At 47.1% G+C, this 25,004-nt stretch overlaps 4 protein-coding genes across 7 annotated transcripts in view; 1 reads left to right on the top strand and 3 right to left on the bottom strand.

Annotated features, from left to right (window-relative positions):
• The window catches only part of LOC148684340 (uncharacterized), a 38,904-nt gene extending 25,608 nt beyond the window's left edge, over positions 1–13,296 (bottom strand). Inside the window, exon 1 of the mRNA XM_088654427.1 lies at positions 13,216–13,296. The gene's annotated coding sequence lies outside the window, so the exon portion shown is untranslated. The remainder of the gene's footprint in view (positions 1–13,215) is intronic.
• On the bottom strand, positions 1,390–13,343 carry LOC118092288 (zinc finger protein 202-like). 3 transcript variants are annotated; one of them, XM_088654367.1, is made up of 6 exons: positions 13,216–13,343; positions 8,147–8,651; positions 7,868–7,943; positions 7,553–7,635; positions 6,564–6,690; positions 1,390–5,295 (listed from the first exon to the last, which is right to left on the bottom strand). In XM_088654367.1, exons 2-6 carry the CDS (start codon positions 8,558–8,560, stop codon positions 3,746–3,748), a joined length of 2,250 nt encoding a protein of 749 aa, XP_088510493.1. In that variant the 5' UTR covers positions 8,561–8,651; positions 13,216–13,343; the 3' UTR covers positions 1,390–3,745. The 3 variants fall into 3 exon arrangements, with proteins under 3 accessions (XP_088510493.1, XP_088510494.1, XP_088510495.1); XM_088654368.1 differs by lacking the exon at positions 13,216–13,343 and having other exon boundaries at positions 7,868–7,930; positions 8,147–8,375; XM_088654369.1 differs by lacking the exon at positions 1,390–5,295 and having other exon boundaries at positions 5,302–6,690.
• A 675-nt stretch (positions 13,344–14,018) lies between these two features.
• Positions 14,019–20,753, top strand: LOC118092311 (uncharacterized). Of its 2 annotated transcripts, none has more exons than XM_088654385.1 (6): positions 14,019–15,086; positions 15,790–16,266; positions 16,453–16,534; positions 16,770–16,852; positions 17,828–17,954; positions 18,601–20,753. In XM_088654385.1, the coding sequence occupies exons 2-6, from the start codon at positions 15,853–15,855 to the stop codon at positions 19,845–19,847; spliced, it is 1,953 nt and encodes a 650-aa protein (XP_088510511.1). In that variant the 5' UTR covers positions 14,019–15,086; positions 15,790–15,852; the 3' UTR covers positions 19,848–20,753. The 2 variants fall into 2 exon arrangements, with proteins under 2 accessions (XP_088510511.1, XP_034986130.3); XM_035130239.3 differs by having other exon boundaries at positions 14,020–14,640.
• A 1,784-nt stretch (positions 20,754–22,537) lies between these two features.
• On the bottom strand, positions 22,538–24,968 carry LAMTOR4 (late endosomal/lysosomal adaptor, MAPK and MTOR activator 4). The gene is made up of 4 exons (XM_035130265.3): positions 24,924–24,968; positions 24,740–24,826; positions 24,235–24,352; positions 22,538–22,892 (listed from the first exon to the last, which is right to left on the bottom strand). The coding sequence occupies exons 1-4, from the start codon at positions 24,924–24,926 to the stop codon at positions 22,795–22,797; spliced, it is 306 nt and encodes a 101-aa protein (XP_034986156.1). The 5' UTR covers positions 24,927–24,968; the 3' UTR covers positions 22,538–22,794.
• Between the last annotated feature and the right edge of the window lie 36 nt (positions 24,969–25,004).

The following is a 25,004-nucleotide window of genomic DNA, read 5'->3' as shown; positions in this document are numbered from 1 at the left end:
GTTTAATAGATTATTTGTATTTTAATATTCTGTTGGAAGCTGCCTAGAGTGGCTGGGGAAACCCAGACAGATGGGAGGGTTTAAATAATTTAATAATAATAATAATAATTTCGGGGTACCCTCCTGGCTGGGCTCTGAGCTGCTCCCTCCCTTGGCAGCAAAAAAACCCCAACAACACACACACGAGGAAAACTGGCAGGGGGAAAGATATACATTGCGATATACTCCCCCTTCCTTTCAACCCCATGCCATAAGTGTTTCTAAATACATTTCGTTAGTATTTTCTTTTTGTTCTCGTGTGTGTATAATTATCAGATTAATCTTTTTTACTTGTTTTTATTTCGCCACTTCTTAGGAAAAAAAACAGCATTTAGCAGAGCAATGAATGACCCATGATTCTTAAAAGCCTTTACAATGCTCTACTCAATGCTTCAAATGTAAGTCTTAAAATATGACAGGCAAGAACGCTAAATGATGAAACAACACACGTTTTTACCAGGTATCTCACAGAGCCGCAGAAAACAAGGAGGTTGGTCAAGGGAGCCTCTGAGTTTACTGACAAGGGACAACCATTTGCTGTTTGTAATGCAATGAGTATTTGTCTATGGATGTCTGTGTTTTCTGAATCTAGAATAAAGAACAGTAGAAGGGGGGGGGGTTGGATTATCAGGGTCTGGGGCATCTGCACAGGAGCACCTGGGAAAGATTTGTAGGTGCCATGGCACCCGCATGTGCCCAGTTGGTGAGCCCCTCACTCGGTTGAACACAAGCCAAATTCTCACGCAATGAATTTAAATACTTCCTCTCCAGCAGGAGTCCTTTGGTCAAAAGTCATTGCTCAGGCTACAGCTCTTAGGTCCCTGAGTGAGAGGTATCCTACCCCGTTTCATGAAGTGCTAATCGCTGTTTAGGAAGTCTGCTAAATTACTTCCGTTGTAGTTTTCTTGTGACAGGGAGTTCCATAGTGCACCTTTCCTCAAGCTAAGCACAGGTATCAGTTCTGGAGGTAGAGTGACCCCAAATCCCCAGGGTTGGTAGAAATGCCAAGGCAGAGACTAATGGGAGAAGAATTTTTAGCTTATGTAATTCTTCCCCCTTTTCCAGGGATCATCTGACCCATCCCATGTGAAGCCAGAGTCTCGGAAGCCTATATCTCCTCCCCTGAAGCCCAGGGAGACACTGCTGCCACCTTAATCCATTAGTCTACAGGCTCCTCAGAAGACTGAGAGACCCTGGGGAGAAATCCTCGGAGCCTGAAACTCCAAGTCCTAGATCACCAAACATTTTTGTGCCTCCGCCCCCCACTCCTCCCCAGTGCCCCCTACCATATAAAAGCATTATTCAGAAAAGCTGTTTGCACAACACACTGAGGAAGATAGCAACACAATGAATTCTAAAAGGTAACAGTTGCATATTTATTCAAAATCAAATGTACATAGTTTAATCAATACAACACAAAACCAATGAACTTGGTCATGCAGTGAAAGTTCTTCGAAGTCTGAGAGTTGTGTACACTGCCACACCTCTGCCTCATAGTGCCCCTCAGGAAAAAAACCTTCATGGGGCAATATCACCCACTTTAGGGACCAAGAGGAAGCCAGTGGTTGCAGAGGAGGAACCAACCTTTAACTGCCCAGGGGGGGCATTCAGGGGGTGGGGCCTCAAGTCAGCCAATAGCAACCCAGATTCTGGAGTAACTCCAGGCCACTGCTGAGACAACTGCTCTGCCTTTGCTGCAGGGTTGCTAGCTGTGGCATTGAAGCTGACTCCTTTGTCCCTCTCCATGGTGCTGATTCTGCCTCTCCAACCCATCCTGACTGCTGAGGATCTGGGTGCTACGGAAGTCCTCTTGCTAGTGCGGTGGTCAATTTCCCATGGACAGAACACCCATGTACCACTCACAAGGCTTTTCATCATCCATTCTCACTTCTCCTCTTCAGCTGTGTGACGCAACAGCAAAAATAGCTAATCCTATTCTAGGCTGCAAGGGATGCGGGTGGCATTGTGGTCTAAACCACTGAGCCTAGGGCTTGCCAATCAGAAGGTCGGTGGTTCGAATCGCCATGACAGGGTGAGCTCCTGTTGCTCAGTCCTAGCTCCTGCCACCCTAGCAGTCCGAAAGCACGTCAAAGTGCAACTAGATAAATACGTACCACTCCGGCGGGAAGGTAAATGGCGTTCCCACTCCGGCGGGAAGGTAAATGGCGGGAAGGTAAAGTGCGTGGAGTCTGGGGCAGTTTAGCGTCAGCCCCAAGCATCAGGTAGGTAGCCGTGTTGGTCTGAGTCGAAGCAAAATAAAAAAATTCCTTCAGTAGCACCTTAAAGACCAACTAAGTTTTTATTTTGGTATGAGCTTTTGTGTGCATGCACACTTCTTCAGATACACTGGAAACGGAAGTGTCAGACCCTTATATATATATACAGAGGGTGGTGGGGGTGGGTGGGAATGGGTGATGGGCTGATGGGAGTGGTAAACCTGTGGATGGCTGTTAACGGCTGCTGATGGCTGCAATTAGTCCGGGGGGGGGGGACAAGGGCTGAGGCGCTAAAGAAAGTTTGATCATGCATAATGAGATAAGAATCCGATGTCTCTATTCATCCCAGGTGGCTCCATGGTTTTAAGCTTGGTAATTAGTTCCAATTCAGCAACTTCTCTTTCCAGTTTGTTCCTGAAATTTCCCTGTAATAAAACAGCTGCTTTGAGATCTTGTATAGAATGTCCTGGGAGATTGAAGTGTTCTCCTACTGGTTTCTCTGTCTTATGGTTCCTGATGTCAGATTTATGACCATTTATCCTTTGGGGTAGGGTTTGGCCTGTTTGTCCAATATAGAGAGCTGAAGGGCACTGTTGGCATTTGATGGCATACACAATGTTAGAAGATGAGCAATTGAATAGTCCTGAGATGGTATGTTGGATGTTGTTGGGGCCAGTAATGATGTTGTCCGGGTGTATGTGGCAGCAAAGTTGGCATCTGGGTTTATTGCAGGCTCTGGTACCAGTGTCCATGTTAAGTCTGGTGGTTGTATTATTGTGGGGGAGGAGTTGTTTAAGATTGGGTGGCTGTCTGTAGGCAATGAAAGGTCTTCGGGTTAAGTATGCTCCAGGTTGAGTACTCCGCGGACCCGTCTGGAATGGATTAATCCACTTTCCATTACTTCCAATGGGAAAGTTCGCTTCAGGTTAAGTACGCTTCAGTTTAAGTACTCCGCAGACCGTCTGGAACGAATTAATCCACTTTCCATTACTTTCAATGGGAAAGTTCGCTTCAGGTTAAGTACAGACTGTGTACTTAAACCGAGGTACCACTGTAGTTTGGAGGATCCACATTGATTAAGTCTATATGACCACTTGAACCTTTGATAAAGTCCTCATATGTCTCTTGGCCAGTTGAACTGTATTCCAGGATAGGACCCAGAATAAGGCTAACCTTATTCAATAGAAGCACTAAGTGATGTTGTTCCTTCATTCCACTGTCAAGTTTCTGCCTTGTAAACTCTCGTGAGTTAGATCTCATTTCCTGGACCTTATCTTTGGCTCTCAAGGAGTTGGGTAGAAAAGGTTTTATTGGTGTCTTGTGACTTCACAAGTCAATCTCCTTTATGAGTGTCTCTGTAAACCTGCTGGATTAGAGTGTCCATTTTGGAATGAACTTCTTTCTGACAAATAAATGTCAAACTAGAACAACTTTTTATGTGTATGTGGTTTTATACTATTTTATTTTGTTCTACTCAACTTTGTTCGAAACTATTCAATTTTGTAATTGGTGGTTTTATCTTGATACTGGTCACTGACAGTAATAAAATGACTACTGCTGCTGCTACTACTACTGGTATGCATTCTTAGATGCGAAGTTAGAGTTTCCTTCCAGGTGAAGCTCTTTCCACATTCCAAGCACTGATACGGTTTTTCCCCTGTATGAATTCTTTGATGGGGAGTGAGACTTTCCTTCCGGGTGAAGCTCTTTCCACATTCCAAGCACTGATATGGTTTCTCACCTGTATGAATTCTTTGATGGGCTGTGAGATGGGGCTTCTGACTAAAGCTCTTTCCACATTCCAAGCACTGATATGGTTTCTCCCCTGTATGAATTCTTTGATGGAAAGTGAGAGTTAATCTCTGGGTGAAGCTCTTTCCACATTCCAAGCACTGATATGGTTTTTCCCCTGTATGAATTCTTTGGTGGTTCGTGAGGCTATCCTTCTGGGTGAAACTCTTTCCACATTCCAAGCACTGATATGGTTTCTCCCCTGTATGAATTCTTAGATGGGCTGTGAGATTGGTCCTCTGACTAAAGCTCTTTCCACATTCTAAGCACTGATATGGTTTCTCCCCTGTATGAATTCTTTGATGGAAACTAAGAGTTAATTTCTGACTGAAGTTCTTTCCACATTCCAAACACTGAAATGGCTTCTCCCCTGTATGAATTCTTTGATGTGTCTTAAGGATAGCACTCTGACTGAAGTTCTTCCCACATTCCAAACATTGATATGGTTTCTCCCCTGTATGAATTCTTTGATGTGACTTAAAATTGGATCTCTGATTGTAGCTCTTTCCACATTCCAAACACTGATATGGTTTCTCCCCTGTATGAATTCTCTGATGGGAAGTGAGACTTTCTTTCCGACTGAAGCTCTTTCCACATTCTAAGCACTGATATGGTTTCTCCCCTTTATGAATTTTTATATGAGATCTGAGACTTTTTTTCTGAGTAAAGTTTTTCCCACATTCCAAACACTGATATGGTTTCTCCCCTTTATGACTTCTTTGATGGGTGGTGAGATGGGCACTCTGACTGAAACTCTTCCCACATTCCAAACATTGATATGGTTTCTCCCCTGTATGAATTCTTTGATGGGTGGTGAGACTTTCCTTCCAGGCGAAGTTCTTACCACATTCCAAGCACTGATATGGTTTCTCCCCTGAATGAATTCTTTGATGGGAAGTGAGACTTTCCTTCCAGGCGAAGTTCTTACCACATTCCATGCACTGATATGGTTTTTCCCCTGAATGAATTCTTTGATGGGCGGTGAGACTTTCCTTCCAGGCGAAGCTCTTTGCACATTCCATGCACTGATATGGTTTCTCCCCTGTATGAATTCTTTGATGGGTTATGAGACTTTCCGTCTGGGTGAAGCTCTTTCCACATTCTAAACACTGATAGGATTTCTTCCCAAAGGGATTTCTTTGGAGGGAAGTGGAATGGGAGTTTTCATTAAATTTCCCTCTACATCGCTTCTCCATTGTGTAGACATTGTCATGGTCTCCCTCGTTTTTAATTTCCAGTTCATTACCCCCTGCAACAAACAGAGAAACTGATCATAGCCTCAGGAAGAAATGCAGCCCTAGATTATTGAACTTTGCTAATTAATGCTTGGGACAGAGGAAGAACAAAAGGGAATTAAATGTAAGGTCTTACAACAGGCTTCACTGCTTTTGTTGACAGCCCTTAATGGGAACCTGGGTGTCAGGAATGGGTCAGCAATAAATCACATGGAATGAATGAAGTTAACTCTTTATGAGAACAAACAGGCTGCTCAGTAGTGTCAGGCCAAGTGAGCACAGGAACAATTCCCATAGACTTTGCCACTACATATGAGGAAGTCGTGGCGACTTCAAGTCCCTGTCTTCCCACAACTAAGCCTTCTCTTCTCAGTGGTCCTTCCCTTCCACCAGCACTACTGTATCTGTTCCTTCTTCTGCATACCTCTTCTGGGTCAGGGAAACAAGGGGGAGAGGGGAAGCTTATCACAGCAGGAGGGTGAGACACCCTGCCTTCATCACCAGCCTGACTCATCTGTGCCTCTTGGCCTCCTTCTTCTTCAGCTTCGCCTTCTGGACTTCTCTCTGCCACAGACTCCATCTGCTCACTAAAACCTGTTACTTCTTCAGCTTCCAACACCACCTCCTTCAATTTCTTCCTCCTTTCCCTCTGACAACTCATTTTTGTCCCACCACCACACCCCAGGCTCTGAGCTTTCTTCCCCTGCTGCTTCCTCCCACCATTCCTCTATATCCAGCCAGTCCCTGACAGTGAGATTTGGAAAGCCTGGTTCTATTCCAGGACAGATTTTGTTCTGCTGATTCCGGGAATTCACACCATACCAATGTCAGTCATCTCTCAATGAAAAACTGACAGACGCAAAAAGAGAATCAGAAAATGTGACAGAAGCTTCTTCAAATTCCATCACATCTCTGAAGGCCCAGATAGTTTAGACCAGGCATGTCAAACCTGCGGCCCTCCAGATGTTTTGGACTACAATTCCCATCTTCCCCAACCACTGGTCCTGCTAGCTAGGGATCATGGGAGTTGTAGGCCAAAACATCTGGAGGGCCGCAAGTTTGACATGCCTAGTTTAGACCAGTCCAACCATGGTTTGGCAAAGGCAAAACCGGAGGAAGAATAAGAGTAGATAGCCCTCCATTCAGGGTTCACTGTGAGGGTGTCAGAATCCCAGATGCTGTAGGTGGCGCTGTTGAGCTCCATCAAAATACTGGAGGTCCATCATATATAGATACATACTGAATTTCAAAACAGACATTAGAATCCAACAGGGAGCCTTACTGAGAGTGTCCACGATCCCACAATTCTCCTGCATGACTTCCTTATGCAGAGCTCTCTGGTCAGGATCCAGCAATGCCCACTCCTCGTCTGTGAAATGAACAGCTACATCTTCAAAGCACACTGGACCCTAAAAGAAGAAGAGAAAAGCCTTGCTCAGACGGCCAACAGATTCTCTGCAACACAGAGCTCTGCTGCTTTCTGCCTGTTCATTCCTGTTGTTTTAATGGGATTGTTTTGCTGTAAAATTTAATTAAGGATGCACATTTTAACGTCTTAACGGAATTGTTTTATTGTGTATTTTAATGATGGGTATTCATCTTTGTGTAAATGGGTGGAACTCCAAACGGTGTTCTTCAGATCATTCTCTCGGCTCAACATTCCCCCCTTTCCTCTCCCCATCTACTGTTCTGGAGGGGGAAAACCTTCGCCATGCCCTAAAGCCAACTTCAGGGTGCAGGGGGTCACAGGGAGGGGAAGGAGGGGGAAAGTCCTACAGTATAATGCAACTGATGGGATTCATGATGTGAATTCTGGCCACTGTTTTTTATGGTTTGCCAATTGTTTAGAAGCTTGTTTTAGCATTATATGTTAAATTGGTAAATAAAACTGCAAAGACTGATTAATAATACGAGCATCATTCAGAAGGCTGGTGAATGTGAGGTGGTTGTTCATCATTCTCAGTACATAAACCTTCTGGAATGGCCTTTACAGCCTTTGTTAAGGACAATTTTGATAGAAGTCAAGAGCAGGAGGAGAGAGAACCCTTGGTGCCCTATCTCTATACCTCTTTCCCCACAATCCTTCATTCTCCCCAGGGCCGGCTCTAGGTAGACCCCAGGTGGCGTGGTGCGCCAGGGTGCTGGGCCGGTAGGCAGGGCACCACACGGCAAAACCATGCTGCGCCCTGCGAGGGCGGGGGCGCCGGAGCAATCTCCGCCCCTCAGCACCAGGGCGCGCAACCTGCTCGAAACTGCCCTGATTCTCCCTACCTGATCTGGTTCTAGAGCTGCTGTTTCTCCCCTGCCTCCATTCCAAGATGGGTGAGGAGGTCTTCGTGGCATCATTCTGTTACCTGTGAGAGACAAAAGTAAGTGGGTGGCCATTAGCGTATCCTTTTCTTAGCGGTGAAGCAGTGCATCTCTAACTAAAGATGAGCCTCAGAAAAAGTCTCACCTACTGAGTGAATTTTGACATTTGAGCTCTTGGCTCCAAGTGTCCTTCCCCAAAAGATGAAAAGAACCCACAGGTTAGTTTCAAAATCCACAGAATGTGACGAAATGGAGAAAAAGCTCATTTCTCCTTACCCAGTGGCCTTCCTTTGGTGTCCAATGGAGTCTTCTCTGCCTCAGTGGAATTCGGGTCCATTTCTGCAAACAGATCCTTTTCATGAAAAAGCAACAAGGGTTGAAAACAGAGAATGGAGAGAAAGAATAGAAAAGGAATGGGAGATGCACTTTAGGGTATCATATATCATTCCTTGGGTGCTTTCCAAAAAAGGTTGGGGAGTTCAGAAATAATTTCAGGATTCTCTCTCTCTCATGTTCAGAGCCCCTTGAGAATATCCAGAGAAAAGTCTCTCTCACCTGCTGCTCTGCCTGCTTCCTCTCCTCTGCCTGGCTCAGGAGGAATCCTTCGGCCAGGGCCACTGCCTGGGAACTGGTCTCTGCTCCACATTCCCTCACCCAGCTCTCCATCTCTGGTGGAAGGACAGCCAGGAACTGCTCCAAGATCACCAGGTCCAGCATCTCAGCTTTTGTGTGCCTTTCTGGCTTCAGCCACTGACGGTCAAGGTGGTGGAATCGGCTGCAAACTTCTCGGGGTCCTTTGGCCTCCTGGTAGCAGAACTGCCTGAACTGCTGGCTCTGCACATCTTTGTGGAGGGTGTTCTCCTCACCCAGGATCTTCAGCAGAGAGTTTTCCCAGAATCCCCCACTGCTTCCAGTTTCGAAGGCATGGCCTCTTCCTGCTTCAGGGCCAGCTGAGTCTTGCTCATCCATCTGGGCTCCCAGGAAGCTTCCAAGAGGTCAGAAGAAAGTCCTTGTTCTTCTGCCCAGTTCTGTCTGTCCTAAGTATAGGCGTTTGCAAATCCTACAAAGCAAATACATTGTTCTGTTATGAAATGGATACACAGCCAGAAAAAGAAAAAGGTTCCCTGAATCTTGTTAGGAACCAGGGCTTCACTGCAACACAGCCCAGACTCTGAACTTTCTTTTTCAAAAAAGGAAAAGGAAAAGTCAGCGTCTAGCCCTACTAGAAGGAAAGTTAGTAAGCAAAATGTGCAGGAAACATTGGGAGTGTCTGTCAAATGAATCAGCCTAGTTGCTCCTGCCTTTCAGTGTTTTCAGTCAATGAAAGAAGTCTGAACAGTGATTGACAAGTGAGTCATTTGTACAAGTGTAATTTTGACACTAGGCTATTGCCTCTGCAGCCGCTGTAACCTTCCAACAGTTTGACCTCACCCCCAAAGGCACACTCTCCCATTGTCTCCCGAGACAGATGGATGCCAACCAACCAACCCTGGGATCCTCAAGAGTTGCTCTCCCTCCCTCCCCCATTTCAGGGCCCATTTCCTTCCTGCTTCTCTCTCCTTTTCTAGCCACTTGGAATGCACAATGTTCTCAAGAACAACTGCCGGGGTGGGATCCCTTTTTCTTAGGGCTGAGGGCCAAAGAGCAGTGCTAAAAAGCATGCAAAGAAGAGCTTACATGCCTACTGTGTCTGTAAGCACCCCTCTTCAGCTGTTTTCCTTTTTCCTGTTTTTGTTTAAACCTATTCCTCAGGCACTGACCTCTAAGAATGAACCATATGTTGTAGATATTCCCATAAACTAATTGTGCTATACAAATGACAAGAGCAGACTCGGTCCATTGATCTGTATCCTTTCTTATTCCTAGTTTTCTCCCGTTGCTTCAACCCACTTTCTCCCATGAGGGATTTTCCCTCAGAGCCAGAGCAGGGGGGGAGGAGCCTCTCCCTCTCTCTCTTTCTCTCTCTCTGATTGGCTCCCAGCCCTTTTGGAGGGAAAATCCAAGGAGCCCTTTCTGAGGGAGAGAATTGGACAGGGCCTGATCTGAGAGGGGAGGTGGGGTTTATTATTATTATTATTATTATTATTATTATAACAATACAGTTGTTGTTGTTGTTGTTGTTGTTGTTATTTGGAGAGGGTTTTTCTGAGGGAGGACTGGCTCTGATCTGAGAGGAAAAGGAGCCCCACAGCAGCTTAGATAGGAAGACGACCCAGTGGAGGGTCTGGGGAGAGTATGGAGGCAGGATTTAATCTGGAGGGCTGAGTCTGAGGAGGCAGGAGAGGGAGAAGCTGTGGGAAGAAGGACTAAACCAGGGTCTCCTCCTTCCAGTCAGGAGGGGAGAGATCTGCTAGGAAAAGGGGACCCCTAAACGAATAACAAGGCCTGAGGGGATCCCCTGGGTCTGTGGGAAATCCCTTAGGGGTGGGTCAGAGAGAGGCGGATGGACGAAAAATACCCCTCCTCATCATCATCGTCATCATTTTATATTTGTATGCTGCCTTTCCACAGTTAAAAACAATGCTCAAGGCGGCTTACAACATGACAAGATTTACAGAATTACAAAAGTCACAAACAATATATAAACCACATCAAAAAATACACAACCAAATGGAAAATAATTTCCACATAAATCAAAATCTTAAAATAAGAATACAGCCTTAATACAGTTTAAAATGACATGGGTAAAAAATAACAGCAATTTAAACAGCAAATAAATAACAGCAATTTAGTGGGGTGCCACAGGGTTCTGTCTTGGGCCCAGTCTTATTCAACATCTTTATCAATGACTTGGATGATAGGCTTGAGGGCATCCTGAGCAAGTTTGCAGATGACCCCAAATTGGGAGGGGTGGCTAATACCCCAGAGGACAGGATCACACTTCAAAATAACCGTAACAGATTAGACAACTGGGCCAAAGCAAACAAGATGAATTTTAACAAGGAGAAATGTAAAGTACTATACTTGGGCAAAAAAGTTGAAAGGCACAAATAGAGGATGGGAGACACCTGGCTTGAGAGCAGTACATGTGAAAAGGATCTAGGAGTTTTGGTTGACCACAAACTTGGCATGAGTCAACAGTGTGATGCAGCAGCTAAAAAAGCCAATGCAATTCTGGGCTGCATCAATAGGAGTATAGCATCTAGATCTAGGGAAGTAATAGTACCACTGTATTCTGCTCTGGTCAGACCTCACCTGGAGTACTGTGTCCAGTTCTGGGCACCACAGTTCAAGAAGGATACTGACAAGCTGGAACGTGTCCAGGGGAGGGCAACCAAAATGGTCAAAGGCCTGGAAGCGATGCCTTATGAGGAACGGCTTAGGGAGCTGGGTATGTTTAGCCTGGAGAAGAGAAGGTTAAGGGGTGATATGATAGCCATGTTCAAATATATGAAAGGATGTCATATGGAGGAGGGAGAAAGATTGTTTTCTGCTGCTCCAAAGAAGCGGACACGGAGCAATGGATTCAAACTTCAAGAAAGAAGATTCCACCTAAACATTAGGAAGAACTTCCTGACAGTAAGAGCTGTTCGGCAGTGGAATTTGCTGCCAAGGAGTGTGGTGGAGTCGCTTTCTTTGGAGGTCTTTAAGCAGAGGCTTGACAGGCATATGTCAAGAATGCTTTGATGGTGTTTCCTGCTTGGCAGGGGGTTGGACTGGATGGCCCTTGTGGTCTCTTTCAACTCTATGATTCTATGATTCTATAAACAAAAAACAAAACAAAATGGAGCCCTCTCTGCCCACCAGGCCCCGCCCTGGAGCAGGTGGTGAGTGGCAGGACTGCCGGTTTCTTTTGGAACACAGGGGCCCATAGAGCTATGAGTGGAAGAGCAGCCCATGCATTGCTTGCAGGGCAGAGGAATATTTTTGTAGAAATTTCAGCTTTTCTTAACACAGGCAAAAAGGTACTGTTGGCAGTGTTTACATAAATGATTACAAACACTTTTTTTATAAATGCTGTGATTCAAGGATTCAAGGGGAAATATACGCATTTTCCTGTGACCTGCTTCCCAGAGTGAAGCAAAGTTAAAAAAGTGGGGAGAGGACGGAGCCCTGAGACACCCCTAGGTGAGCGCCCAGGGGTCCTAATGCTTGTCCCCCAACACCACTTTCTCAGGAACAAGTATTAGGCTGAGAAGGAAGGTGCGTTGTATTAAAAGCATTTACCGTAACTGTAACCCCGGTCATAACAAGGTAAAAGGAGGAGAGGGAAGGAACAGAAACCAAGGTAAGCCTTTTACCTCCTATTGTAGAACCATTTCTATCACAAACCCAGAACTCAGACACGATCTGACCTCTAAGAATGAACTCTCTGTTGTAGATATTCCCATAGAGTTATTGCACTATTTTTGTGATGGACAAATGACAAGAGAAGACTGGGTCAATTTATTTGTATCCGTTATTATTCCTATGATCCTTGTTATAAAACTCAATTAAAATTATTCCAAAAAGACAACACACACTCCCAGGCCTCCCTCTGCGCTGCATCTGCAAAGCAGGATGAGACCATAGAATCCCGGGAAACGTAGTTTGTAAAGGGTGCTGAGCGTTGCTAGGAGACACCCCCTTGGAGTGGCTAGGCAACCCGTCCTCCTTGCCAGGGAACTCAGGGAATTATTGCTGGTGGGGAGAGGGTCTCCCAGTAACTCTCAGCACTGCCCCTTCCACCCCCAGCACAGCTTTGCTTCCTTCCCAGCAGGGCCTCTCCTGCTGCCTTGGATTCCTTGGTGGTTCTCTGTTCAGGGCTTTCTGTTCAGTCTCAGCAGATCCTCTGCACACCTGAGAGACTGCATGTCTGAACGGGCGCACATGGGTCAGCCAGGAGTCTGGATAAGACCCCTGTCTGATGAATGGCTGGTGGGGAAAGCCTTCCTTCTAACTGAAGGACAAGGGAGGGTTCGCTTGCATCCGGAGGAACTCAGCATCAGAACATGAGCCCTGCAGCCGCAGGATCAGGCCAAAGGGGGTCCCCTATTGAGTCCCCCTCCTGTTCTTACAGGGGCCTCTTCTGGGAAGCCCACCAGACGGATCCGAGCCCAAGAGCATCTCTCTCCCTGCCGGTGGCTTTTCCAGCAACTGGGATTCAGAAGCATCGCTGCCACCGACTGTGGAGGGCAGAGCATGGCTAGTGTGGCTAGGAGCCTCCCATCGCCCTCTCCTCCTCTATGAATAGGCCTCATCCTGCTTTTAAAGCAATCTAGCTTGGGGGGCATCCCTGCCTCCTGCGGGAGGGAGTTCCGTAGGTTTAGCTGCCCTCCATCTTCTAACTTTACTGCATAGGTTAGATTCGCGTCTTTATTTTTTTATGTACATTATGTCCGAATGTTTCCGTCTGGCTACAACCTCTGTGACCAAATGTGACTCATTCCTAAATCTGAACGGGGGTCATTTGCATGCCATTTTTTTCTCCCCAAGTAGCAAGCATCGCATTTCTACAAAGGAAGAAGACAGTTGCAGACCTCCTGCAAAATCACCCGCCCCCTGGCTTTGCAGAGAGCAAGGAACGAAGGGGTGCAGGACCCTCCACTGCCTGATTTGGGGGGGGGGGCGTACATCCTCGCCTGCAGCCCTGGGACCCCCTTTCTCTCCCATCCAGCCAAAGGGAGGAAAGAGAAGAGACTCACCAGATTGCAGGAGGAGACACCGAGGCAGCGCTTGCAAAGGAGGCAGACAAAGCATCCACCGCCTCCCCCCCTCCCCGCTTGCAGGAAGCGCCTTGGGAGAGAGGGAGGGGCTTGGGATCGGGAGGACCTGGTCCCACCCCCACCTTTCTTTCTGTCCTCTCTAGGAATCCGGTTCCGTTCCGTGTAACCCTGGCAGAGCCAAGCGCCCCAAGCTCGCCCTTCCCTCTCTGCGCTCTCTCTCCAAAGCAGGCGCCCAGGAGGAGCCCCACGCATTGCGCACATCCAAAGATTCTTTATTTTGGGGTACCCTCCTGGATGGGCTGTGAGCTGCTCCCTCCCTTGGCAAAAAAAAAAGCAAGAGGAAAAGCTGGCAGGGGAAAATATATACAGTACATTGTGATCTTCTCCCCCTTCCTTTCAACCCCTTGCTCAAAGTGTTTCTAAATCAGGCATCCCCAAACTGCAGCCCTCCAGATTTTTGGCCTACAACTCCCACGATCCCTAGTTAACAGGACCATTGGTCGGGGAAGATGGGAATTGTAGTCCAAAACATCAGGAGGGCCGAAGTTTGGGGGTGCCTGTTTTAAATACACTTTGACTGGGAGGGAGGGGCTTTCGCTGGGGGGGGGACCTGGTCCCCCCTCCTTCCTTTCCTCTCTACTCCAGGCTTCCGCAACCTCGGCCTCCAGATGTTTTGAAACTACAATTCCCATCATCCCTGACCACTGGTCCTGCTAGCTAGGAATAATGGGAGTTGTAAGCCAAAAAATCTGGAGGGCCGAGGTTGAGGAAGCCTGCTCTACTCTCTAGGAATCCAACTCAGTTCCTTGCAACACTTGGGAGGCCGAGCGCCCCAAGCTCAGCCCCCGCCCCTCGAAATGATGAATCTGGGAGGAGCCCCGCCCTTTGCACACGCCCAGAGAGGTTTTCTTTTGCGGGAGAGGGACTTTTTCATAGAAGGAAAAACTTTCTGACGGTCAGAAGATGGTGGAGGATTTTAAGCATAGGCTGGCTGGGCATCTGCCAGGGATTCTTTGGTGGCGAATTCTGCCTTGCAGGGGGTTGGACTAGATGACCCTCGGGTCCCTTGCAAGTCTAATATTCTAGGACGGGTCTTCCTGCTTCCGGCGCAGCCCTTTCCCTTGCCAGCTGCTCCTCCAACAGCTGAGTGTGCGCAATGCGCTGCTTTCCTCCTGGGCTCTTGCTTTGGAGAGAGAAAGCGCAGAGGAGAAGAGAGGGGTGAACTCGATGCGCTCGGCTTCCCAAGGGTTAAAAGGAACGGGGCTGGATTCCTAGAGAGCAGAGGAAATGAAAGAGGGGAGAGGTCCTTCAGAGCAAAAGCCCCTCCCCCAGTGCCTTCCTGCAAGGGAAAGGGGGGCATATTTTGACAGTCCCTTCTGCCTTGGTGGCGTCTCCTGGGACCTGGTGAGTCTCCTCTCTCTCCCCACTTAGGGTGCACTGGGGAGAAGGGGGTCCCAGGGCTGCAGGTGGGGTGCGTGGCAGGGGGGCTGTTCAGTTCATGCATGGGGGAGGGCATATTGGGGAGAAGGGGAAGGGCAAACTCTGTCTTTCTGAAGGAAATGCCCACCCACAGGGCATTGCAATAATGCCATCTGACCCAGGGAGTCCCACAACCTTGTCATCTCTGTCCCACTGTGGCTGGTCAGCTGACTGGAACTGGAACTGGACACTCCTAGTCACTGAGGCCACCTGAGCCTCAAGTGACCATGTTGGGCCCCAGAGAACCCCCAAGCATATATGGCTGTGTGTGGGTTACGTTACGTAACATTGCCATCATCATCATTCATTACCTGCCCTTTAAAACACAGTATCAAAAACAGCTTAAAACATCTTACAGTCACAGAAAGAAGGTGAGTCCTACTTTACTCATTTTAGGGCTATTATTTGGCACCACCCACTTGGCCCTTGGGGGCTTGGATCTGGCCCTGAGAACAAAGAAAAGGGCACCCCACCCCTGTAGCTTGTCTGGAATACATTGGAGACTCCCAGTACAAAAAATGAAGCAGGAAAGAAATGTGCACTGAAGTGGGGGGGGGAGCAGCCCTAGAGCACCCCAGGATTAGGACCCCCACGGGCTTGATTTGTTGACTGAAAACACACACACACACACAAATTGTATAGTACCAATTGTAAAGTTATTTACTAGAAACTACTTCTCAAAATTAGATACAGCTTCTCATTTACGTCACAGTCAACATCGGGACATATCATATTAAAATGTAGCTTATTCAGTTAACCACGAAGCCCAGTATGTACAAAATGTGGTTCCTGGATATTCCCGTTTCGCCTATTACATTTACGTGTTTTTTTTCAAGTGGATTTGCGTAATGTAGGCATTCTAGTGGTTTTGATTTTGGATTTTGTCATGGCTGATTATACTAAAAAATTGGGGTTCTACTCCTTCCTTTAAAAAAAAAAGGGTGGGGGGAAGCGTAGCGTCTGGGCTGTGGTGGAATTTTTACCCTGGTTCCAAGCAAGACTCATCTGCACTTGCTAAGGGAACCTCTTTCTTCTTTGCTTTGCATAATTTGTTATCACTTCTAATTTGAACAGACAGAACTTGGCAGAAGACCAAAGAATTCCTTCTGATCTCTTGGAGGCTTCCTGAGAACACAGATGGATGAGCAAGACTCAGCTGGCCCTGAAGCAGGAAGAGGCCATGTCATCCAAACTGGGAGCAGTGGGGGATTATGGGAACGCTCCGTGCAGAAGATCCTGGGTGAGGAGGACACCCTCCAGTCAGATTTGCAGAACCAGCAGTTCAGACAGTTCTGCTACCAGGAGGCCAAAGGACCCCGAGAAGTTTGCAGCCATCTCTATCACCTTTGCCATCAGTGGCTGAAGCCAGAAAGGCACACAAAAGCTGAGATGCTGGACCTGGTGATCTTGGAGCAGTTCCTGGCTGTCCTTCCACCGGAGATGGAGATCTGGGTGAGGGAATGTGGAGCGGAGACCAGTTCCCAGGCAGTGGCCCTGGCCGAAGGATTCCTCCTGAGTCAGACAGAGGAGAGGAAGGAGGCAGAGCAGCAGGTGAGAGAGACTTTGGATACTCTCAAGGGGTCTGAACAGGAGGGAGAGTATCCAAAATATCTCTACTACTTCTTTTTTTTAAGCTTCCAAGGAATTATTTATGATGCCCCCAAAAGGTTTTGCCTCTGCCATTCCTCTTCTAGGCGTTCTTCCCATTTCCTGTTTTAATCTTTGTTGCTATTTCAGGGAAAATATCCATTTGCAGAAATGATTGCCAATCACTTTGAGGCAGAGAGGATTCCATTGATGACTGAAGAGAGGCCACTGAGTAAGGAGAAATTAGTTTTTCTATCTCTTTGATAACATTGTGTGTTTTTTCCACCTTTTTGGAGAGACACTTAGGGCCAAGAGCCTAAAGGAGGGGAGCTGTATTTTTACATAGCTAAAAGATGAAATGCGTACAGATGTCCAAATGCATGGACCCTCTGCACTTAGAGCTGCATAGCTTCACCTCTGACAGAAGCAGGCACTCATGGCTTCTTGTTTACCTTTCTCTCTTGCAGGTGACAGAACGGTGCTGGAAATACCTCCTCATCCATCTTTTAATGGTGGTGGAAGGGAAGCAGCAGCTATGGAACCAGATCAGGTAGCAGGAAGGAGCATTGTGGGGAAAGAGGCTGAGGGGCGGGGCAGGCAGGATGCCTCTGGGGCTGAACGAATCCCCCTGAGACTAATGAACAGCCACCTCCACTTAACTAGGCTTCTGAATGTTGCTGGTATTATTGATCAGTACAGTAGTTGCAGTTTAATTTCTATATTGATTGTTGAATGCTAAAATAGGCTTCTAAGCAGTTGACAAATCATCCAAAACATTGACCAGGATTCACCTAAACAGCCCCAGCAGGTGCACAGTGGGGCTTTCCTCCCCATGCCCCCCATTGAAGTTGGCAGTAGAGCAGCAGGAGGGTCCTCTGCTTGCTGAACGGTGCACAGGGAGCGGAGAGAGGGGCTCCTTCCATCTGGCAAACGAATGCTTACAGAGACCGCGTGATTTGAAGAACACAATGCAGAGTTCCACCCATTTACATCAAAAGTAGTACCCATTGTTAAAATATGTAAAGGTAAACGGACCCCTGACAGTTAAGTCCAGTCGCGACGACTCTGGGGTTGCGGTGCTGAACTCGCTCTACAGGCTGAGGGAGCCGGCATTTGTCCGCTTCCGCAGACAATTTTTCTGGGTCAAGTGGCCAGCATGACTAAGCCGCTTCTGGTGAACCAGAGCAGCAGACAGAAATGCCGTTTAGCTTCCCGCCAAAGCGGTACCTATTTATTTACATGCACTTCATGCTTTTGAACTGCTAGGTTGGCAGGAGCAGGGACCGAGCAATGGGAGCTCACCCCGTTGAGGGGATTTGAACCACCGACCTTCCAAGCCGCAAGTCCAAGCGGCACAGTGGTTTAAACCACAGCACCACCTGCGTCCCTAATCTTATTGTTAAAATAGTCATCATTAAAGTACACAATAAAAGAATTCCATTAAGTCGTTAGAAGAAGCCAAACAATCCCTTAAAACAACACAGCCATGCTGTCTAAGAAGAGGACATTTCCCTTTTTATTTTAGGGTCCGGTGTGCTTTGAAGATGTAGCTGTTCATTTCACAGACGAGGAGTGGGCGTTGCTGGATCCTGACCAGAGAGCTCTGCATAAGGAAGTCATTAAGGAGAATCGTGGGATCGTGGCCTCTCTTAGTAAGGCTCCCTGTCAGATTATATTATCTGTTTTGAAATTCAATACATGAGCCTCCAATATTTTGTTGGAGCTCAAGAGCGCAACCCCCAGCAGTGGCGATTTGGACACACACACACACAAAAAAAAAACCACAAACACACCAGTTTTCCTTTTTTACACATTATAGAAGATAGTCAAATAAAAATGATTGGGCTGGTCTTAACTGCCTACATTTTTAAAATGTAGGCTTGAGAGTGGTTAGAAAAGTGGTGGTAGTTTCTGTCAGTTTTTTGTTTTTTGCTTCTGTCCAATTACAGTTGACTAAAGAGATGACTGACATTGGAAATTGGTGTTGAATCCATGAGTGGGCCAAGCAAAGTCCACTCCAGAAAAGAGCCAGGCTTTTCAAACCTCAGGTTCCCATAAATATGTTAGCTAATGCCTTTCAACAAATGTGGTAATCCCTGTAGTAAGACTCCTAATTCCCTTCAGATCTTCCTGTATCACAAGCGTTAAATCAGCATTGTTCAATAATTTGAACTCCATTTCTTCCTGTAATCTGACTGTAATCCATTTCTTTGTCCATTGCAGGTGGTGATGAATTGGAAATTAAGAACTGGAATGACCAAGACCTGAGACTCTAATCTGTGTCTTTTTTTGTTGCAGGTAGTGGTGAAATGGAAATTAAGAACAAGAGGGACCATGGTAAAATCCACACAGGGCAGAGGCCATACAATCATTTGGAGCATGGAGGAAGCTTCAGTCAGTGCTTTATTTCCATTTCCCATCAAATAAATCCCTTTGGGGAGAAACCCTATCAGTGCTTGGAATGTAGAAAGAACTTTAGTCGGAAGGATAGTCTGACTTCCCATCAAAGAATTCATAGAGGGGAGAAACCGTATCTGTGCTTGGAATGTGGAAAGAGCTTCACTCAGAGTGCCCATCTCACTTCCCATCAAAGAATTCATACAGGGGAGAAACCACATCGGTGCTCAGAATGTGGAAAGAGCTTTAGTGTGAAGTCTAATCTCACAGCCCATCAAAAAATTCATATCAGGGACAAACCGTATCAGTGCATGGAATGTGGAAAGAGCTTCACTCAGAGTGCCCATCTCGCATCCCATCAAAGAATTCATACAGGGGAGAAACCATATCAGTGCTCAGAATGTGGGAAGACCTTCAGTAAAAGGGCCCATCTCACTTCCCATCAAATAATTCATATAGAGGGAAAACCCTATAAGTGTTTGGAATGTGGAAGGAGCTTCAGTCAGAGGGCCCATCTCACTTCCCATCGAAGAATTCATATGGAAGGGAAACCACATCAGTGCTTAGAATGGGGACAAAACTTCACAGTGATGTCCAATCTCACAGCCCCTCAAAAAATTCATACAAGGGAACAAATATCTTATTGCTTGGAATGTGGAAAGGGCTTCCATCAAAGTGCCCATCTCACTTCCCATCAAAGAATCCATACAGGGGAGAAACCGTATCTCTGTTCCAAATGTGGAAAGCGCTTTAGTGACAGGACCAATCTCACTTCGCATCACAGAATTCATACGGGGGAGAAGCCATATCGGTGCTTGCAATGCGGAAAGAGCTTCAGTCAGAGCAACAATCTCGCTTCACATCAAAGGATCCATACAGGGGAGAAACCATATCAGTGCTTGGAATGTGGAAAAACCTTCAGTCACAGCCACCATCTCCTTTCCCATCAAAGGATCCATACAGGGGAGAAACCATACCAGTGCATTGAATGTGGAAGGCGCTTTAGTGACAGAGCCAATCTCACTTCACATCGAAGAATTCATACAGGGGAGAAACTGTATCAGTGCTTGGAATGTGGAAACAGCTTCAGTCGTAAGAGAAGTCTCGCTTCACATGAAAGAAGTCATAGTACGGAGGAACCATTTTAAATCCTTAGAATGTGGAAAGAGCTTCAATTCCAAGATGAGTCTCACTTCCCATCAAAAAATTAGTCCAGGGGAGAAACAGTATCACTAGTTGCAGTGTAGAGAAAGCTTCAGTCTGAGCCCCCATCTCACTTCCAATCTAAGAATTCATCCATGGGAGAAGCCACAACAGTGCTGAGAATGTGGAAAGAAGTTCAATGAGAGTACCAATCTCACAGTCCATCAAAGAATTCATACAGGGGAGAAATATATGTTGGAAAAAAGATGGTATTAGAAAACCATCAAACCTAAAGAAATTCTCGTGCACATATGAGAAAAGTGAACCTTCTGTTAGTGGTGGTAGATTTTGCTTTAGTTGTTTCATGCATTTATGGGATTACGTAACAGTATATCAATAAGTGATTTGATTCTTATGCTCCTACATTTTGCAAATCTCTCCTGCCACACGTCTACACTGCGTTCCCTGCTGATCTGACCCTGAATTGTGGGAGGTTTATTTGCATTACTAGAAAGGCACAAATGCCCAACCAAGGAGGGATGTTTTGCATTAGTACTGGAGTGCTAAGCAAGCAGCTCTTTGAAGCGTTCCGGGGACATGGAAGGACGATTTGGGAATGGCCCCTTGCTGAAGGCAACTGGAGGCTAAGTGCAAAAGCTGAAACTTAAGGGTTGGGGTTCCCCAAGATAAATGAGGGGAGCTGAAAACATAGAGTGGAGCCAGAACTTTTACACTCCTTTACCTGTGACCTCTTTTGATGTATGCAGTCATGTTTTGTGATGTATATCAGCTATGTGTATAAAACCCTATAAAAGCTTTTTTCAAATGTTCCTTTGGGGCAGTCTTTTCCAGCCAGCAAATCTGCCCTATCGTATTGTGCAATAGTTTTAATAAACCAAGTCCCAACAGGACACTTTTGTTTGCTCTCTTGGTTTTGCCATTATTTAAAGCTTTGTTTCCTCACCTGAGCAAGGGCCAGTGGCATAGAGGTAAATTGCCACAGGAGGATATATCAAGGGCCAAGGATTTATTAAATTCAATTCATTCATGTTTCCCGATTGTCTAACCTCACTAATTCTTTTTCTTTGTTGGTGTATTTCTATCTAGGTTAGGATAGGAAAATGTTTAATTAAAATCCCCTGCTATTATTAACTCATCATAATTACCACCATTCAGGTGTCCAAAATAATCATAAAACATTTATGGAGAGTCCATATTGGGACGATAAACATTACTGCAATGAGCTCTACATGGGGCTACCTTTGAAGGTGACTCGGAAACTACAACTAATCCAGAATGTGGCTGCCAGACTGGTGGCTGGGAGCGGCTGCCGGGACCATATAACACCAGTCCTGAAATACCTACACTGGCTCCCAGTAAGTTTCCAAGGACAATTCAAAATGTTGGTGCTGACCTTTAAAGCCCCAAATGGCTTAGGCCCTGTATATGTCACACTATATGGCCTTTTCAAAAAAGAGCAGTATGTCATTCTAAGTTCGGAGCCGATTTATTTGTTGGAGCACAAAATTGCCATTATATACCGGTAGTTCCTTTACAGGCCAACCAGAAGATTCACAAAACAGAGATTGAAAGCCGGGTATCTCATCATCGGGAGTTCCATTCGGATTGCACCAGCACCCGTCTATACAGAGAGTCATTCTCATGGACTTCTTCCAGGAATATTTGAATTGTTTGGCTTTGAGATATTGTTATGTGGTTATTATTTTGGCATGGCAGATATTATTTGATTCTATGTACAGTGGTGCCTCACTAGACGAATTTAATTCGTTCCACGGGTCTATTCTTATAACGAAAAATTTGTCTAGCGAATCCCATAGGAATGCATTGAATATATTTTTTTAAAAAAAATTTGCCCATAGGAACGCATTAATTGAATTTCAATACATTCCTATGGGAAACCGCGATTCGCTAGACGAATTTTTCGTAAAACGAATTTGTCTAGCGAGGCAACCTCCGCTAGAAAAATCCTTTCTTTAAGCGAAATTTTTGTCTTACGGGGCGTTTGTTAAGCGAGGCACCACTGTATTAGGTGTTGAAATGTTGTGTATTATTGTTAATGTATTTTTTAATGCCATATACAGAGTTGTTTAGTTTGTGATTTATTTCTCTGTATTCCTTGGGCGTGGTATTGAGCGTATTTCCGTGCCAGCAAAACCTTAATCTTATTTATGTGGTGCCATTGCTAAAAAGAAACTAATCAGGCCAAAGGGATAGCAAGGCTATTATATGAGTGCTCTGCTGATCACCTAACGAACCAGGCTACCCAGATACATCCAGGCCTTTTGGGGGGGGGGGAGTGTGCCATTTCCTGACCCCCAGGTTGCCTTCGCTCTCAGGCCCTTCTGCTGCCATACGAGAAACAGAGAACCTCTGAGAAACCTCTTCCCTTGGAGGTTTTTAAGCAGAGGCTGGATGGCCATCTGCCACAGATTCTTTGCTTGATTCCTGCATTGCAGGGGGCTGGACTAGATGTCACTCAGGGTCCCTTTCAACAGTATAGTCCTATGACTGCGGAAGGTGGTGAGCTCTCCTTCATTGGAGATTTTGAGAGAGAGGCTGGGTGGCTACCTGTCGGGTTCTTTAGCATTGCAGGGGGTTGGGCTAGATGACCCCAGGGACCCCTTCCAACCCTAATATTCCATGATTCTACTAAACAGCTAGTCCACCAGGTTAGTTGTCTCTTTCCAAAGAACTTTATTTTACATGATACCGCCATCACGCCCACAGCTATATGGAGCAAACCTCCAGCGGCACAAAGCCTTTAAGCAGTATGTACAACGCATCCAAGGAGCCGTCTGCCCTCTCGTGATCCAGTATCAACACAGGGATGAGCCCCACACACATACAAAAAAGAAGGTGCTTTGTTCCCGAACTCTCCTTGAGTCCCCCACTCCCAAAGTCACAGTAACAGCAGAAGCGGGCAGGTTGAGTTCAGACGATCACAGGCTCCCGGACGCTGTTCTGCCTCTTCACCACAAACAGCTTCTGACCAGAGATGGTCACGAGGAAGGAGTGCTCCCCAAATACCACTGGGGGGGGACACAGAGAGAGAGACCCCAATAAGGGTATTAGGAGAGGTGAGACCCCCAGCAGGGTGCTTGGATGCATTTCTGTACTTATTTCATATATTTATACACAGTCTGGTTATAATAAAACCTCAAAGCAGTATATAATATTATCACTGAGGAAGATTAACAGCAGCAATTTTAAACTTTCGGAAAGTTAATATAGACTAAAAACTGATTAAAACTGGCACCAACTCTGAACGCCAGTGCGGGCTTGTTTTGCATGTTTTTTTAGCAGGCATCGAGAAAAGTGCAATTGAAGGCACCTTTCTAACGTCCATAGGCAGGGAGTTCCAGGGCTTAGGTTAAGCGATTAAGTTCGTACAACTGCGATGTGTGCATTATATGGCACCTGTAGCCAACCTAAGTGGTCAGGCTGGTACATGTGGGCTCAGGTGATCTCATAGGTAAACCGGTCCCAAGTTGTTAAGGGCTTTACATTCTAATTATCCCCATCTTAAACTTGGCCTGGTAGCAAATGGGCAGCCAGAGCAGGTCTCCGAGTACAAGTGTTATATGCTGACAAGGCCTCACTCCTGCCAGCAATTGTGCTGCAGCATCCTGCTTTGATCTGACAGCAGTTTCAAGGAAGCCCCACAAAGAGCGCACTGCAGAACAAGCCCACTCCTTCACTGATGGGTCGGTCACCCCATTTCCTCCTCGCATCCCTCTGAGGTAGGTCAGGCTCAGTGACAGGAAGGTGCTTCTCCCAAGGAAGACCATTCAGTCCATTGAGCCCTGTGCTGTCTTCGCTGACTGGCAGTAAATCCACTAGACTCTGCAGACATATCTGGAGATGCCATCGGGGAGCCACCATGGGACCTTCTGCATGCAAGGCAGGTGCTCTGATGGCTGCCCAGGAGGGTGCCATAGCTCAGGGGAGGGGATGCTGAGCCTTCCTTGCCCACCATTCTAGCTGTCCCCACCACCTGCCTGGCTCTCCTTTAGGGTCTGGTGAAAGGGGGAAGAACAGGACGCATCAGGGAAGCTCCGAGTTCAACCTTACACAGAACAGATCCCCAGAGGAACAGCCTCAAGGAAGGAGAGAGGGAGAAGCGTCTGCTGCTGGGCAAAGGAGAGGATTCCTCACCCCAGTCAGCAGCTGGAACGGGGGAGGAGGAACAGCAGGCGCCAAGAAGGGCCAAGAGGAATCCAGGCTCCCCTGAGTTCCTCTCAAAAACCTGTGACCTCGCCCCCGACCTTTCCCACCAAAAGGGTGGGATGCAGCCCCGCTCCCCTTTGTATCCAAGGAGCCCCCATGGAGTAAGCCCGCCTGCGAGTGCTGGGGGGTCTGCCCCCTTCTCACCAGAGATACGCCGGAAAGGCACCTCAGGGCAGCGGGGCAGGCGGAAGGCGCAGGCCGTGTTCACCAGCTCCGAGATCAACCCGGCCGTCCGCTCGTCGTTCTCCAGGTCGCCCGAAGACTGGCAGGGCAGGGAGAAAAAGAAGAGGAGTCCTTTGTCAGTAGGCATCGCAGGGCATCCCTGCCCACTCCCCCCCATCTCCGCCACCCGCATTTAACTCTCCCCTGACAACAGCCCTGCGAGGTAGGCTGAGAATAATAATAGTAATAATTTATTATTTATACCCCGCCCATCTGGCCGGGCCTCCCCAGCCCCTCTGGGCGGCTCCCAATCGAATATGAAAAACACAATACAGGATTAAACATTAAAAACTTCCCTAAACAGCCTGCCTGCCCCCTCCGCCCCTCCCCAATATAAAGAGTTCTGCTTCCAAGGAGAGAGGTGAGCCCCGGCCTCTCCGAGCTCCCGGGGGGGGGGTCTCCTCCGTGTCCCAAGGCCCCTCCTCACCGCCAGCACCGCCCCGTCGCAGATGACCAGGTAGCCGGTCTGGTCGGGGACCCGCTCCAGCCCCTGAGTCAACGCCGCCGTCGCCGCCTGGGGGGAGAAAGAAAGTCAGGGGGCGGGGGGTCAGTCGGGGGGGTCGCTCTCCCCTCCCCCACCCGCGGGGAGAGGGGGAAGAGGAGCCGCCCACCATCGCCGCCGCCGCCGATGCTCCGTCCCGTGACCGAGCCCTCCGGTGCCGCCTCGAACAACTTCCCCAACCTTAACTTCC

This window comes from Zootoca vivipara, chromosome 11, assembly GCF_965207765.1.
Source record: "Zootoca vivipara chromosome 11, rZooViv2.hap1.1, whole genome shotgun sequence".
Taxonomy (NCBI): Eukaryota; Metazoa; Chordata; class Lepidosauria; order Squamata; family Lacertidae; genus Zootoca; species Zootoca vivipara.
This window is presented reverse-complemented; position numbering and strand designations above follow the sequence as displayed.

Excerpts from the sequence above, each read along its gene's own strand:
- LOC118092288 (XM_088654367.1), bottom strand. The coding sequence starts at position 8,560 with ATGGATGAGCAAGACTCAGCTGGCCCTGAAGCAGGAAGAGGCCATGCC. Across the intron at positions 7,636-7,867 it reads CACCAAAGGAAGGCCACTGG|GTAACAGAATGATGCCACGA; the intron begins GTAAGGAGAAAT and ends TGTCTCTCACAG. Across the intron at positions 6,691-7,552 it reads CAGCTCTAGAACCAGATCAG|GGTCCAGTGTGCTTTGAAGA; the intron begins GTAGGGAGAATC and ends TTCTTCTTTTAG.
- LOC118092311 (XM_088654385.1), top strand. The coding sequence starts at position 15,853 with ATGGATGAGCAAGACTCAGCTGGCCCTGAAGCAGGAAGAGGCCATGTC. Across the intron at positions 16,535-16,769 it reads GACTGAAGAGAGGCCACTGA|GTGACAGAACGGTGCTGGAA; the intron begins GTAAGGAGAAAT and ends TCTCTCTTGCAG. Across the intron at positions 17,955-18,600 it reads TGGGATCGTGGCCTCTCTTA|GTAGTGGTGAAATGGAAATT; the intron begins GTAAGGCTCCCT and ends TTTTTGTTGCAG.
- LAMTOR4 (XM_035130265.3), bottom strand. Across the intron at positions 24,353-24,739 it reads GCGACGGGGCGGTGCTGGCG|TCTTCGGGCGACCTGGAGAA; the intron begins GTGAGGAGGGGC and ends CTGCCCTGCCAG. Across the intron at positions 22,893-24,234 it reads GCCTTTCCGGCGTATCTCTG|TGGTATTTGGGGAGCACTCC; the intron begins GTGAGAAGGGGG and ends GTCCCCCCCCAG.